At 42.3% G+C, this 16,921-nt stretch overlaps 1 protein-coding gene across 1 annotated transcript in view; it reads right to left on the bottom strand.

Moving 5' to 3' along the window:
• Positions 1-16,921, bottom strand: part of zdhhc8b (zinc finger DHHC-type palmitoyltransferase 8b) — a 91,871-nt gene continuing 74,950 nt past the window's right edge. Inside the window, exons 4-11 of the mRNA XM_036598738.1 lie at positions 15,946-16,118; positions 14,155-14,257; positions 12,180-12,271; positions 7,477-7,609; positions 5,994-6,105; positions 4,631-4,755; positions 1,981-3,011; positions 1-604 (exon numbers count right to left, since the gene is read on the bottom strand). Coding sequence (XP_036454631.1) covers positions 445-604; positions 1,981-3,011; positions 4,631-4,755; positions 5,994-6,105; positions 7,477-7,609; positions 12,180-12,271; positions 14,155-14,257; positions 15,946-16,118 — 1,929 coding nt within the window. The 3' untranslated portion in view covers positions 1-444. The remainder of the gene's footprint in view (positions 605-1,980; positions 3,012-4,630; positions 4,756-5,993; positions 6,106-7,476; positions 7,610-12,179; positions 12,272-14,154; positions 14,258-15,945; positions 16,119-16,921) is intronic.

Genomic DNA, 16,921 nt, shown 5'->3' on the forward strand with positions numbered 1-16,921 from the left:
TGACTTCTACTGTCACCGAGTTTCAACTCAGTGTTTTTTCTTTTCGTTTATGAATTCAGGGAAATGTATTAAGATTATTATTGACTAATCGTCCATCCGCTTACAGACGAAGCAGACAGAGATCAGGTCGGAAAGCGATTAAGTTTCCCTTTAAAACTCCTGATCATAAACATTTGACACACAAACACACACAAACATACACGCAGTAACGTTTCCACCCATCCCTTCAGTCACCAAAAGGGCAGAGACAGGCACAGTGAAAAAACCTTCTCTGATTGGACCAGCAGTCCCGCGTGAGAAAGGCTGTGATTGGTCGGTTACAGTGTTCTTTAACATCAGCGTAAAAAGAGAAGTTTTCACTTTTTGCACAGACATTGTTGTTGTTGCTGTCGCTGTCGTCGGTCGCCATGGCAGTGCTTCTTCACACAGGGATTGGTTACTCCATCACACTGAAATCTCATAGGTAGTCCCGCCCACTCCCGTCACCTTTTTGACGTTGGTATGTCTGCTGGGGCTGAGCGCAGTTCCGGAGGGCGCCCCGAGGTGGCAGTCTCGCGTCTGGCCTTTGGGCTGCCCGTTGACTTTACCGTGACTCAGGTCCTCTCTACAAAACAGGAAACAAATGACGGAGAAATGTGAAAGGTTATTGTTCATATGATGATAAGTAATATCAAGATTAATATCTACTCTGACTCGAACCTCAGAGACTCGAGATTCGACTCAGATTCACATCTCAGAGACTCGAGACACGACACAGACTCACAACACAGACTTGAGGCTTGCCTGAGACTCGCACCTCAAAGACTCGGTGCTCGATACTCGCCTCAGGCTCGCACCACAGAGACTTGAGACACAGACTTGAACTCGCACCTCAGAGACTTGAGATTTGGCTCTGACTCAAATCTCAGAGACTTCAGGCTCAACTCAGACTCGCACCTGAGAGATTTGAGATGTGACTCACAACGCACAGACTCAAGACTTGACTCTGACTCACACCTCAGAGACTCAAATCAGGTTTGCGCCTCAGAGACTCGAGACATGACTCGGACTCACCTCAGAAATTTGAGACTAGACTCAGAATCACACCTCAGAGACTTGAGACCCGACCCAGACTTGTAACTCAGAGACTTCAGACTTGACTCAAACTCACACTTAAGAGACTTGACTCAGACTCGCACCTCAGAGACTCGATACTCGACTCAGGCTCACACTTCAGACACTTGAGACTCGACTCAGACTTGCACATCAAAGACTCAATAATTGACTTAGACTCGCTACTCAGAGACTTGAGACTCAACTCAGACTTGTACCTCAGAGACTTGAGACTCGACTCAGACTTGTACCTCAGAGACTCGAGATTCGACTCAGACTTGCAACCCAGAGACTCGATACTCGACTCAGACTCGCAACTCAGGGACTTGAGATTTGACTCGGACTCAAATCTTAGAGACTAGAGACTCAACTCAGACTCTGACCTGAGACACTTGAGACTTGACTCAGACTTGCACCTCAGAGACTCAATATTTGACTCAGACTCGCAACTCAGAGACTTGAGACTCGCCTCGGACTCACACCTCAGAGAGTCTAGACTCAACTTGGACTCACACCTCAGAGACTCGAATCACACCTCAGACATTTTGATACTCGACTCACACTCACAATCAAGAGACTCAAGATTTGACTCTGACTCACACCGCAGAGACTCGAGACTCGATTTGGATTCGCACCTCAGAGACCAGGTCAGTATCAGTGCTGTGCTGAACTGACCACCACCCAAATAATATCTGGTCAGCAGTGGTTCTCTGGTGGTCTCTGTTCACTGATGCTAGATGGGGCTGATACAGTAACAGATGGCCTACAGTCTATAGCTGTAAACAAACTGCACCTATACTGGGTGTTTCTGATAAAATGGCCAGTGCATATACATATAAGGTAGGTACATATGAGTTACTCAGACACTGAGGCTTCTGTCTTTCGTACCTCGTTCCTAAGTGTGGAGACTCGGCTCTTTCCCGGGAGCTGATGAAGGAGACCTTCTGGTGGGAGTAGGATGGAGATCTGGGTACAGCCGTTGGAGAATGGTGGGGTTGGTGGGCCGGAGAGCGATACTGGTGGTTCCCCCCTCCCCCTGCGTCCGTGTGGAGGGAGGTAGTGGAAGTCCTGGGGGCTCGGACTAATGAGGACGCTGAGGAACGCAGCACGGGGGTCCGGGGGGTGTACCCCACCAATCCGGCCCCTATTAGGTTGTCACGGGAGCCGTACCCTCTGGACCCGGGCCCCCTTTGCCCGTCAGGGTAACATGGTCCAGGTGGGACTCGGCTACACCCGTCGAAAACGCCCGAATCGTTAGCGTAGTTAGCCTGGGCGTGGCGGCTTATGAGCTTTTCTCTTGCTTCCAATTCCTTCCTCTCTTGGATGGACGCCATGATGGTTTTGGAGAGATTGTCGTAGCGGACGGGTGACGGATCTCTCTCTCTCTCTCTCTCTTGCTCTCTTTCTCTCAGGTGAGGCGAATGGCGCCCGTATATTAGCCCGGTGCGAACGGGGCTATAAGGGGACACTATGGATTGGCCTTGCAGTTCAGGCCCACGCACATGGCACATTTTCGTGGGCAAAAAAGGTGAATGGAAACCCATGGTTGGCACACCTGGATGTGCCGTGCACTCGCCAGCAGAGGGCGCTATACTGGGAGTCAGCAGGCTGTCATAGGATAAGCTCCCATTGCGGTTTGAAAGAGTCCCAGGTGAAAACACGCCCCTGTGTGGCGTGGAGATGACCGGGTCGGGTTTGCTGCCCCCTAGTGGCGAGTGCTCAGGTCTACGGCCGCCCTGTTTGAGGCTGAGGGAGCGCGGGGTGGTGCTGATCGAATCCAGCTGGAACGGAGATGACTGGAAGGTGCGGTGAAGCGGAGCGGCGCCGTAATCCGGCAGGTCCAGGTTGGGCTCAGAGCGGTAGTCGTGACCTCTTTCCTCCAAGATCGCAGACGATTTGGAGTTGTCTGACATCATAATCTGAGGAGGAGCAACGAGAAAAGAGACGAGAAGATTCACAATCAGATTCACTTTACAGGTAAATGTGACTGCATGTATTAATAATTTGTCTGAAATTGGAAGAGAAGAGAAGAGAAGAGAAGAGAAGAGAAGAGAAGAGAAGAGAAGAGGAGAAGGGGACAGCTAAGAAGAGACAAGAAAAAGAGAGAAAAAGGGAAGAGAAGAGAAGAGAGAAGACAAGAAGAGAAAAGATGATAGAAAAGAAGAAAAAGAAGGAGAGAGAGAATGACTGAAGAGAAGGGAAGAGTGTAATGGAAGAGAAGAGAAGAGAAGAGAAGAGAGTTAGGGAGGAAAAGAGAAGTGAAGACAAGCGGAGACAAGGGAGAAGAAAGAGAAGAGAAGAGAGGTGAAGAGAAAAGAAGAGGAGAAAAGAAGAAGAGAGAAAGGACGATCAAAAAGAAGGGAGGACAGCAAGGGAGGAAAAGAGAAGTGAAGACAAGAGGAGATGAGAGAGAAGATGATTGAAAAGAAGAGAAGAGATCACCGACAAGAAAAGAAGAGAAGAGATTACCAACAAAAAGAGAAGAGAAGAGATCACCGATGAGAAAGGAAGAGAAAAGAAGAGAAGAGAAGAGAGGAGAAGAGAGGAGAAGAGAAGAGATCACCAACGAGAAGAGAAGAGAAGAGAGGAGAAGAGAGGAGAGGAGAAGAGAAGAGAAGAGAAGAGAGGAGAAGAGAGGAGAAGAGAAGAGATCACCAACGAGAAGAGAAGAGAAGAGAAGAGAGGAGAAGAGAGGAGAAGAGAAGAGATCACCAACGAGAAGAGAAGAGAAGAGAAGAGAAGAGAGGAGAAGAGAGGAGAGGAGAAGAGATCACCAACGAGAAGAGAGGAGAAGAGAAGAGAGGAGAAGAGAGGAGAAGAGAAGAGATCACCAACGAGAAGAGAGGAGAAGAGAAGAGAGGAGAAGAGAGGAGAAGAGAGGAGAAGAGAAGAGAGGAGAAGAGAGGAGAAGAGAAGAGAGGAGAAGAGAGGAGAAGAGAAGAGAAGAGAAGAGAAGAGAAGAGAAGAGAGTAAGGGAGGAGAGGAGAAGTGAAGAGCGAAAGGAGGAGAAGAGAATAAAAAGCAGAGTGAACAGGATAGAAGACAAGAAGAGAAAAAGGAGGAGAAGAGAACTGAGACAAGAACTTTTTGTACCTGATATATTAATATAAACATATTAAATTAATATTTATGGGACAATGCTCATAATTTTCATAAACCATTCAAAATAAACAAAATATTAGCAGTTCACATACATAAAAACAAACATGATGGACAATATATATGATAAAATTAGTAAACAAGTACAACATATGGACAACATGCATCAGATATCGCTTATAAAGTAAAGACACTTCAGAATATTGTTATTGTTTCATACCAAAAGCTTGTATGCATATATACACATTCATAGATATAATGAAAAACAATATTAACAAATTCAGTGCATATTATTGTAACAACACACAGCACTTTATTCATATTAATACTGGACGGTTTCTATTGGTCCATCTGTGATGAAACGTAAAGGTAACTGGTTCTAAAAAGAAGGAGCTGTTTTTAAACGTGAGCAACCTGAGCCGCATTCAGGGTTAATTACAGCGCCGCTCTCACCTTCTCTCCCTGTCGCGTGGTAATGCACTTTCGGTATGGTGCCGAAGGAGGGTCTGTATCTGTACATGGCCGGGGTGGGGGGGTTGGTGGGCTTGCTGGAGAGAGAACTCTCTGGAAAGCGTGAAAAGGACATGAATCAGGTTGAATAGTGAAAGGATGCTGCATCATAACTCACCACCAGAGGGCAGCAGCAGAACGGATTTAAAAGAGGAATAACAATATGACTCATGATTCTGCAGTGAAACGAAGGAAAGTCACAATCTAACGGCGAATCATGAGCAATATGGGTTTTACTACATATTCAGATCAGACTGCATGATAATAATAATAATAATAATAATAATAATAATAATAACAGCAACACACGAAAGATGAGCTGCATAACAACAAACAATCTTTGACGTTGCGACTGCTGCTCAACATCTCAGCGCTCCTCCAGCGTTTCCTCTGAAATGAAGGTGTTAATAGTGAGTCAGTGCCTCAGTAACAGCCTCTACTCTTCTGGGAAGGCTCTAGATATTGGAACATTGCTGTAAGGATTTGATTGAGCATTAGTGAGGTCAGGTACTGATGTTGTGGACCACTAACTCATCCCAAAGGTATTGGATGGAGCTCCATCACTCCAGAGAACCCAGTTCCACTGCTCCACAGCCCAATGCTGGGGGCTCAATAATTAAGTTGGATGTCTTTTGGGGATCAATAAGGTCTAATTCTGGTCACTTCCTGTCTGTCCAGTTCCATCATGAGGAGCTCTGTGAATCAGGTGATTCACACTCTTAAAGGGTTCCATTAACACTCAAAGAAGCTTTGGCATGATTAAAAGGTTCTTTGTATCATGAAACGGTTCTCCAGACTGATGGAGAGTGTGTCGTAGATGGTTCTATATAAAACCTTTTTAAAAAGGGTTCTATATAGTACCATAAGGGTTCTGCTATTGCTACGACGTCAAGCTCGTAACAACAGATGAACCCTTTTTAGTGCTTCATAGAACCCATTTCAAAAAGGCTCTATATAGAATCATTTTCTTTACTAAAGAACCCGTGAAGAACCATCTTTAGGTGTGTATTTGAGTCAGATCATGACCGTAGGCCGAAGTAGGTGGGAACAGCGCCCCCTTTTACCTTGGCTACGCTGTTACAGGTACAAATGGGGAGGCAGTTAAAAGGTTAACTGATAAAAGGGTTTCAGAACCGTTATGGACGACTATGTTTACGGTTGTTGTTCTGACCAAAGAACTCTCCAGGGCCAGTTTGAGTGGAGCTCTGAGTGTAACGCTATGATGTCTGCATGTGTTATTTTTGTGTGACGTTAATAATAACGGTAACTGAGGCCGTGTTGGAGCTGCTTGCCTTCGCTGGATGTGAGCTGGCTCTGAAGCTGGTTATGGCGCTCAGCTTTGGGAGGAAGAGGCGGCTGGGTGTCCGTATTCTTCTCCCCGAGGCCGTCCAGACTGATCTTAGACTGAAAGAGAAACACAGTCACTGCGTTCACATTCAATCAATCGCTTTTATTACATCACTACAACTAAACTACACTGAAACAAAAAACTACACACACTGCAGATTCATACTGGATTAAAATCACTCCACAATTATTACTGTCAGACTGTAAAAACTACACACACTGCAGATTCATACTGGATTAAAATCACTCCACAATTATTACTGTCAGACTGTAAAACTACACACACTGCAGATTCATACTGGATTAAAATCGCTCCACAATTATTACTGTAAAACTACACACACTGCAGATTCATACTGGATTAAAATCACTCCACAATTATTACTGTCAGACTGTAAAAACTACACACTGCAGATTCATACTGGATTAAAATCACTCCACAATTATTACTGTCAGACTGTAAAAACTACACACTGCAGATTCATACTGGATTAAAATCACTCCACAATTATTACTGTAAAACTACACACACTGCAGATTCATACTGGATTAAAATCGCTCCACAATTATTACAGTCAGACTGTAAAAACTACACACACTGCAGATTCATACTGGATTAAAATCACTCCACAATTATTACTGTCAGACTGTAAAAACTACACACTGCAGATTCATACTGGATTAAAATCACTCCACAATTATTACTGTAAAACTACACACACTGCAGATTCATACTGGATTAAAATCGCTCCACAATTATTACAGTCAGACTGTAAAAACTACACACACTGCAGATTCATACTGGATTAAAATCGCTCCACAATTATTACTGTCAGACTGTAAAACTACACACACTGCAGATTCATACTGGATTAAAATCGCTCCACAATTATTACTGTCAGGCTGTAAAACTACACACACTGCAGATTCATACTGGATTAAAATCACTCCACAATTATTACTGTCAGACTGTAAAAACTACACACACTGCAGATTCATACTGGATTAAAATCACTCCACAATTATTACAGTCAGACTGTAAAAACTACACACACTGCAGATTCATACTGGATTAAAATCGCTCCACAATTATTACCGTCAGACTGTAAAACTACACACACTGCAGATCCATACTGGATTAAAATCGCTCCACAATTATTACTGTCAGACTGTAAAACTACACACTGCAGATTCATACTGGATTAAAATCGCTCCACAATTATTACTGTAAAACTACACACACTGCAGATTCATACTGGATTAAAATCGCTCCACAATTATTACTGTAAAACTACACACACTGCAGATTCATACTGGATTAAAATCACTCCACAATTATTACTGTCAGACTGTAAAAACTACACACTGCAGATTCATACTGGATTAAAATCGCTCCACAATTATTACCGTCAGACTGTAAATACTCACTTTTGTTCTTAGGATGCTGCCGTGGACTCCGTTGTCACTGAGTTTGACGGTGACGTTCCGGTCGGACAGTGCAGGTCGGAGGAATGGAGGTTTGATGGGAATAGCTGGTTTCTTCCTGGGGTCGACCATATACCTACAAAAACACAGCAGGGCATTAGAGCTACGTACACGTCTACTAACTTCTGATTAAAATTAATTTTATTTTATTTTATACGTGCTTCACAAACGAACACCCGAAATACGCTCATTTTGACAACATTCACAACAGGCACTGAAGAGAAGCTCAACATTTAAAGAGCCCATAGAGCACATTTTTCATGCATTTTGATATTTTCCTTCCTCTTTTGAAGCTTTTGTAGTTTTATGCACCCAAAACAACAGTCAGAGTTTATTTTAACATGATCATTTGAACAGGCTGATTTTATCACTGTGCCTTTAAGAAGTGGGGCTAAACTGCTGTAGCTGAATGGTGGAGCTAAACTGCTGTAGCTGAATGGTGGAGCTAAACTGCTGTAGCTGAATGGTGGGGCTAAACTGCTGTAGCTGAATGGTGGAGCTAAACTGCTGTAGCTGAATGGTGGAGCTAAACTGCTGTAGACTGAATGGGTGGAGCTAAACTGCTGTAGCTGAATGGTGGAGCTAAACTGCTGTAGACTGAATGGTGGGGCTAAACTGCTGTAGACTGAATGGTGGGGCTAAACTGCTGTAGACTGAATGGTGGAGCTAAACTGCTGTAGACTGAATGGGTGGGGCTAAACTGCTGTAGACTGAATGGTGGAGCTAAACTGCTGTAGACTGAATGGTGGAGCTAAACTGCTGTAGCTGAATGGTGGGGCTAAACTGCTGTAGACTGAATGGTGGGGCTAAACTGCTGTAGCTGAATGGTGGAGCTAAACTGCTGTAGACTGAATGGTGGGAGCTAAACTGCTGTAGACTGAATGGTGGGGCTAAACTGCTGTAGACTGAATGGTGGAGCTAAACTGCTGTAGCTGAATGGTGGGGCTAAACTGCTGTAGCTGAATGGTGGAGCTAAACTGCTGTAGCTGAATGGTGGGGCTAAACTGCTGTAGCTGAATGGTGGAGCTAAACTGCTGTAGCTGAATGGTGGAGCTAAACTGCTGTAGACTGAATGGTGGGGCTAAACTGCTGTAGACTGAATGGTGGAGCTAAACTGCTGTAGACTGAATGGTGGGGCTAAACTGCTGTAGCTGAATGGTGGAGCTAAACTGCTGTAGACTGAATGGTGGAGCTAAACTGCTGTAGCTGAATGGTGGAGCTAAACTGCTGTAGCTGAATGGTGGAGCTAAACTGCTGTAGCTGAATGGTGGGGCTAAACTGCTGTAGCTGAATGGTGGGGCTAAACTGCTGTAGCTGAATGGTGGAGCTAAACTGCTGTAGACTGAGTGGGTGGGGCTAAACTAGTGTAGGCTGAATGGGTGGGGCTAAACTAGTGTAGGCTGAATGGGTGGGGCTAAACTAGTGTAGGCTGAGTGGGTGGGGCTAAACTGCTACATTAGCCTCAAAGCTGCAGTGCTAAAATTAAGGAAGCAAACTTCAGACACCAAACATGTCTCTGCTGATCGACTACATTTGGTTTAAGGGGGGAAACTGAGTATATGAGATTTTTGACTGAACTGTCGCTTTAAAAGAGCCCATTCTGCTTTTACACGGTGCTAAAAGGAAACCCTCACAGCTCCGAGTGCATTTAGAGCATAATTTCTCTCTCTCTCTCTCTCTCCCTCTCTGTCTGTCTCTCTGTCTCTCTCCCCCTCCATTGTTCTACCCGACAATTAAAACCCTTCAACACATCTGTTTTCCATTCTAGAGGGCGTGTGTGTGAAAGGGAGAGTGTTCTCAGGTTGAGGCCGGGCAAAACAGGACACGCAAACAGTCCCAACAGACGTCCATTGTTTTCCTAAATCCTCCCATTAGGAGCCTCTACAGACCAAACAGGGCTTTTCATCTGCCATTCATACTCAAAATACATACGACCCCTTAAAGGGCCCTTATCACGGAACAACCTGGAACGCTCCTCTTTCCTCGGAATAAGAGAGTTTGATACAGTATGTAAACATCGTTAAAGGGCCCATATCAAGGAAAACTGCCTGCTTTTTCAAACTGTACATTCACTCTCCAGTCCACACAGTTCATACATGGAATATAAGCCTGTTCTGCTTTTATGATGTCACGAATATTAACACATTTACATATGTCCACCTATTCAGACCACAGCGGTTTAGACCCACCCACTCACAGCTGAAGTTATAAGGAGTGTTTTGGTCTGGACTGCTTTTTGAATGAGTCAGCCAACCTCATTTACATATATCAGTCTTAAAGGCACAGTAGCACAAACAGCCTGTTTAGTTCTAAGGCAGGGGTCGACAAGATGTGGCTCCCGAGCCGCATGCGGCTCTTTTACTGCCCTGTTGTGGCTCCACAGCTGAATCAGATTAGTAGGTAAAAATAAAATAATCCTCCTTTACAGTAAAATAAAGCTCTGCTGATCGTTCAACACAGTTTAACAATAAATGGTCTTAAACTCTGGAGTTAATGTAGAACTGCTGATTCACCCTTTAACCCTGAAGATCAGCGCAGACTGCTGGTCACCATAGCAACACAGACGACAATCTCGCCTAGCTAGTAGCTAACGAAATGGCAAAGAGAGAGATTTAAGATGATCATCGATAATTTAGAGACTAATGGACTTATTTGTGTTTATAATCACTCCAGCTGGTTTCCTGATACGTTTAATCTGCAGTGAGAAACTGAAACACTAAAAAGCTGTGAAGCTGAAATCAGTCTCTTGTTTGAATTGTCCCATCCCACCTTAAATGGGAAAATTTGAACAAGAAGCTGGCGAATGAGAAGCGGCTTCAGCCTCATAAAAAGTCGAACGGTAAGGGGCCTTTTTTCAAAGAACCTGTTTTACTTTTGGAAAAGTTTCCTGCTGGAGATGTGAGAAAAGCAGCTATGGCTGAGCTAAAGCTTAAAGCAGAGCGAAGTAAGTCTGCGTTTTCGTTTATATTCCATTTTTTTAATCGTATACTGGAACATCAGCACATACTGAGACATATTTACAGTCAAGAAGGTAAATGTACATAAAACATTTTGTGGCTCCCAAGGTGATTTGATTTTTGCCGACCCCTGACCTAAGGGATAAGGAGAGGTTGGGAAACAAGCCTGCAGAAATGTATTGTGATGTTTTAGGTGCATAAAATCACATACATTATAAGTGGGAGGATCTGAAGAGGAAGAAAAAGCTATGGGCTCCTTAAAGTTTCAAAATATCCCGTTCGCTCATCAGGTCCATTTGGTTTATACCGGAAAAATTAAGCTCTTTTAAATTCTCAGGTACCGAAATATATACGCCCACCCCCCTTTTCAGTCTACAGGTTTCAGCCCAGATTGCTTAAAAAATCAACAATACAGATTTCAGCTGGTGTTTGTGGTCATATGTGTATATATTTATTATTTATTTATTTATTAACATGGGTCAGCCAATCAGATTTCAGCCCTACTAACCAATGACATTCAAATAAACTCTACATTTCACCACATACTAGTTAGATAACATTACACACATCTGAAAACACAGTGTAGAAATGTACAGTAATGTACAGTAAAATATAGAAATGAATAGTAATATAATGTGCACGCTTAAAAAAGGCAGTTATTTGAGTTCTCTTTAGTAAAGGCAATGGTTCTAAATAGAACCCTGACTGGTCCTATATAGCACCAAAAAGGCTCTTCTACCGTTATGATATCAAGCCTGTACCCAACAGCAGAACCCTTTTTGGTGCTATATGAAACCATTTTCAAAAAAGGTTCTATATAGAACCATACACAACACCACCTTCGTCAATCTTAAGGACCATTTCACCATACAGAGAACCACTTTAAGCATCTTTGAGTATTCATGGTTCTATAGAGAACCCCTGTCCTTAGCACAGAACCCTAGAAGAACCATCTTTTTTTTTAAGAGTGTACATTTCTGTTGTGCTCAGTACTTTTTATGTACCAAAAACAGTCATAATTTATTTTTACGTGACATTTTTTCTCTTTATTCTTCTATATAGAAATTATGATTACACATAGGATTATTAAAGGACCCTTGAAGAACGGTCTTTTTTGTATATTTGTATATTTTAATATAGTATGTATGGTATGCAGCTATGTATGGTAATGCACAGTAATGCACAGTAATGCACAGGAATGCACAGGAATGTAATGTATAATAATACATGTAAAGTATGAATAATAATGCACCGTAACATACAGTAAGGGTTAATAATGTATAGTAAAGCAAGGTAATGTGTAGGAATGTATAGTTATGTACAGTGTATAATGCATGTCTAGTAACAGTACAGTAAACTGCAGTAATGTATAATAATGTATGGTGGTTTATTCAGTTAAAGTGTAAAAGACAGAAAATAAAGGCAGCTGTCTGCGGTAGAATGACTCATAGAAGGTGTGGTCAGAGAGAGAGAGAGAGAGAGAGAGAGAGAGAGCGAGAGAGAGAGAGAGAGAGAGAGAGAGAGAGAGATAGAGAGAGAGAGAGAGAGAGAGAGAGATAGAGAGATCGAGAGAGAGAGAGAGAGAGAGAGAGAGAGAGAGAGCGAGAGAGAGTGTGTGTGAGTGAGTGAGTGAGTGAGTGAGTGAGTGTGTGTGTGTGTGTGTGTGTGTGTGTGTGTGTGTGTCTCTACCTCGGAGCTAAAGGACTGCAGAGAACGTGCTTCACGTTGCCACAGCAACCTCGAGTGAAAGGGTTCACTCCCCCACGGAACTTCCCCGTCACCTGAGAGAGAGAGAGAGTAGAGAGAAAGGATGACAGAGTGAGTGAGAGACACAGAGAGAGTGAGAGAGATAAAAGAGACGTGAGAGAGAGAGGAGAGAGAGATGAGTGAGAGGGAGAGAATGAGGAAGAAGAGATGTCACAATTTCACACCACACAGATATTAACCAGCTGCAGGAATTAGATTTACATTCAGATTCTTATTTGAATTCCGATTCAGATTTCAATTCTGATTCTGATTCTGATTTGGTTTGAACTGCTGTAGTTCACCAAAGCAAGCAGTGATGGTTTAATATTAATAGAGAATCATGTTAGAGAAACCGAAAACAACATTGTATAAAAATGGGTTTAAATTATGAAGTGAAAGTGAGGAGTTTATCAGAGTTGCTCCAGAGTTGGTTTTGGGGTGTTTGACTGATGTTAAAAGGGCCACTTAAAAAAAACTCCTATATTTTTAGTTCATTTTTAAATAAATATAATCCAAACTGGCCGTTATTTTATTCAAAATCCATCAAAGTTTCAACAGCACAGGCACTTGTAGTAGACCTTGACATATTACGAGTACTTAAAACATTAAAATTATATATATATATATATATATATCTATATATATATATATATATATTATACACACACACACACATAAACTTTTTAATATTTCAGGTATTCCTGTAATATTTCAAGGTCTACAACTTCATACCTATATGCCTATATATATATATATAAAACAATAGGTACAAAAAATTTGTTAAAACTCTTTAAATGTCCCCAGGAGAATGTAGGTCTTTTAAACTGACCTGTGTGTTTGATCTGGACACCTGCTATCTGCTGCAAGTTCATTCATTCTTTGGTTCGGTTTCTGAACCGCTGAGTTTTTGTGTTTACAGTGTTTATGCTGGTTGAACTGCAGCTGAAACACAGCCAGTGTGTTTGGTGATGTGACTGGTGTGGAACTGTGTAGAACTGAGGTGTAGCCGCTGTCCCATAGATTGTTGTTGGGGGTGTGGGAGCACACATTACGTTGCAGTGCATGCTGGGGAGTGTAGTGCAGTGCACTGTGAAACGTGCTAATCATAAGAAAATCAAAACCGTTTTGCGGGCCGGACAGGACTGTACTGGGGGCCTGATCACATCCAGCCTTATGTCTGATAGAATGGACATAGTATTCAATTATTGTTTATGTTTTAAGAATGTCCACGTCCGTCCATACAGTCCATATATGGAAACTAAACCGAAAACACAACCTGTTCAAAGGTCATTGTTTTTGTGATGTCACAGATTTACATATATCCAGCAACTCAGCCTACAGCAGTTTAGCCCCGCCCACTCATGCCGAAGTTATAAGGAGTGTTTCATCCCGAACTGCTTTCTTTAATGAGACTCAACACAGGACAGCCAATCAGACCAGAACTCATTTGCATATATGAGTCTTAAAGGCACAGCCTATTTAATTCTAAGGTATAAAGGCAGGTTGAAAAATGATCAGGTAAACGTGAATCATGACTTTTGGCACGTAAAATCACACCTGGACCTCAGGGGAAAGAAAAAATATTAATAAATGTAAGAAAATGTAGGATATGAGCCCTTTAATCATTATATTTGCTTGTTCTGATCATCTTTTTTGTTTTAAAATTGTATTTTAATCACATTCTTATTCATTTTACTTTGTTAAACTGTTATTATAACAGATTAAACCAGAATAAACCAGCTTTTCATTTTGTTCTCGCTGGTTTATGAACGCTATGTTGGGATCAGAACACAAGAACGGAGGGGTCAGAGTATCGGTTCTGCTCAGAGTAACTGATTGGTTGTTTATTCGGTTTCTGAGCCCTGGTGTGTTAATGATTGCCGAGGATGTGAGGGGGTAACTCACATCGGGTTCTCACCTGTTCATTAGTAGTGCGCCCTCTGGCCACCAGCACCATGTGGAACCCCGTGAGACCCATAACGGGGATGAAGAACAGACCGGCTATACACATCACCACCAGTCTGGAGAGAGAGAGTTAAAGAACACAGGCAGACTCCACCGCCTCTCTCAACACAAATCTGCTGTACTTCATTCCTGCCTCATAACATTTATTCTGGTTTGATTTTCTGAAAAACCTTCATGTCCAAAGGTTTGTGTGTCTATCTGTTCATCTGTCTACCTATCTGTCTGTCTGTCTGTCTGTCTATTACTCTATTTGTCTGGCTGTCTATCTATCTGTCTGTCTATTACTATATATATATATATATATATATATATCTGGCTATCTATCTATCTATCTATCTATCTATCTATCTGTCTGTCTGTCTGTCTGTCTGTCTATTGATTTATCTCTGTCTGTCTGTCTGCCTATCTGTCTATCTACCTATTCATCTGTCTACCTATCTATTTGTCTGTCTGTCTATTACTCTATTTATCTAGCTGTCTATCTATCTATCAGTCTGTCTGTCATGGTGAAATATATCAGTCACTTATTGGTCACTGTAACAAAATTAGTACATGTTTACTGTTTGTCTGCGAGAACAAGCTGAACCTCATTAGAAGGAAAACAGACTTAGGTTCTCTGAGTCTTTAAGACGGCAGAATGACCTGATTATTTTCCTAAAATAACATATTTGAACACTGTATTATTACTCTGTATGACACTAGCTGCGTTCTGTAGTGTTTATTTTGTGGGTGGAATCAGTAGTATACAGTACAATCAAAACCCCTCCCAGTACAACCGAAACCCCTCCCAATACAAATAAAACTCCTCCCAGTACAACCAAAACCCATCCCAATACAGACAAAACTCCTCCAGTATAACTGAAACCCCTCCCACTACAACCAAAACCCCTCCCAATACAAACAAAACTCCTCACAGCACAACCAAAACCCCTCCCAACACAAATAAAACTCCTCCCACTACAACCAAAACCCATCCCAACACAAATAAAACTCCTCCCACTACAACCAAAACCCATCCCAATACAAACAAAACCCCTCCCAGTACAACCGACCCCCCCAATACAAACAAATCTCCTCACAGCACAACCAAAACCCCTCCCAATACAGCCGAAACCCCTCCTGGTTCAGCAGAAACTCCTCCAAGTACAACCAAAGCCCCTCCCAATACAAATGAAACTCCCCCCAGTATAAATGAAACCCCTCCCAGTACAACCGAAACCCCTTCCACTACAACCGAAACCCCTCCTAATACAAACAAAACCCCTCCGAGTACAACCAAAACCCCTCCCAATACACACAAACCTCCTCCCAGTACAACCGAAACCCCTCCCAGTACAACCGAAACCCCGTCCCCATGCAGTGCGTCACTGGGCTCATGATCCGTGTTTGAGAGGAAGATAATCACGGAGGATGCTGGTCATTGGTTGCCTCGTGATGAGTAAATTTGCATATTCCGTCCCACACAGCAATCAGATTTCAGTCCGACTAACTGAAGACGCATTTGACCACCAAGTGTAAATGCATGTGGCTAAAATCTTATCAGGATACAATCCAGATACCAGACACAGGAAGTGACCAGGTGCAAACAGAGAGTATGAGTGTAAATGTGAACATGTGCACTGGAAGTTTATTAAATAACAAAAACAAGTGTCTGAATATTCCTTTCCTCTCACTGTATCTATCTACTGTTTTGTTTGTATGTATGTGTGAGGGACTACTTTCGCGCTCAGCAGTGGAAGGATACGTGACGGTGGTGTGCAGAGCGCTGAGTGTTTCCAGGTGGTGTAAAACGAAGAGCAGGCCGAAGGAGAACACCCCGACCATGTGGACGCTCAGAGACAGCAGGAACAGGAAGAAGTAGCGGTAGTTTCTGCGGCCGATACAGTTATTCACCCACGGACAGTGATGGTCAAAATCCTGCAAAGAGAAAGAACATATAAAAGAGTGAAACAGGTGTAGGAGGTATAATAACATTGTATTAACATACAAATAAATATTAGAGTGTTTAGGAAAAGCAAACAAAAACAACAACTAAACACAAACAGGGTTTTTCACAGAACGTAAATTGAGCGTCATCTTTTTCAGTGGTTCCATGCAGAACGTGAAGAGCTAACCTTCACCACATTCACCTTCCAAATCTTGTTCATTAAAAACAAACTGGATGTGTCTAAGATGTACAATAATAATATGTATGACAACAATCAGGGATGGTGGAAGACAGAAGAAACCTCGTATCTCCAAAACGGTAACTTTACAGGAGAAGGAAAAAACATACCTTACTTTTAATGTAAGTCAGTGGAACCAGACGTCTTTCCAAGTAATTTTGGGTCGTTTCTTTTAGTCCATTCTTTATGAAATTTACACACAATGTAAAGAGCAACAGGTATTTTCAGATTATGTCAAAAACTGAAAAACAAAAAAATGGAGATACGAGGTTTTCTTCCGACAACAGCGTCATACTTAAGTCACAGAGCTGCCCTGAGGTGAGTGTTGAAAAGCTTAATGGTTTGCATATTATTTGGCACTTAAAAAAAACATGGGCACCTGATTTTTTTCTTTCACTGAGCCACTGGTTCATTAAGCTTTTCAACATTATTTTTATTTGTGGGTCTACGCAGATACAGGATTACAGACACTTGTATATGTTCCACATTTTACATCATAACCAGAACTAAAACAATATTAGAGAAGGAAAAAAACAAACTTAAATATATATTCAC

This window comes from Colossoma macropomum, unplaced genomic scaffold, assembly GCF_904425465.1.
Source record: "Colossoma macropomum unplaced genomic scaffold, Colossoma_macropomum, whole genome shotgun sequence".
Classification (NCBI taxonomy): domain Eukaryota; kingdom Metazoa; phylum Chordata; class Actinopteri; order Characiformes; family Serrasalmidae; genus Colossoma; species Colossoma macropomum.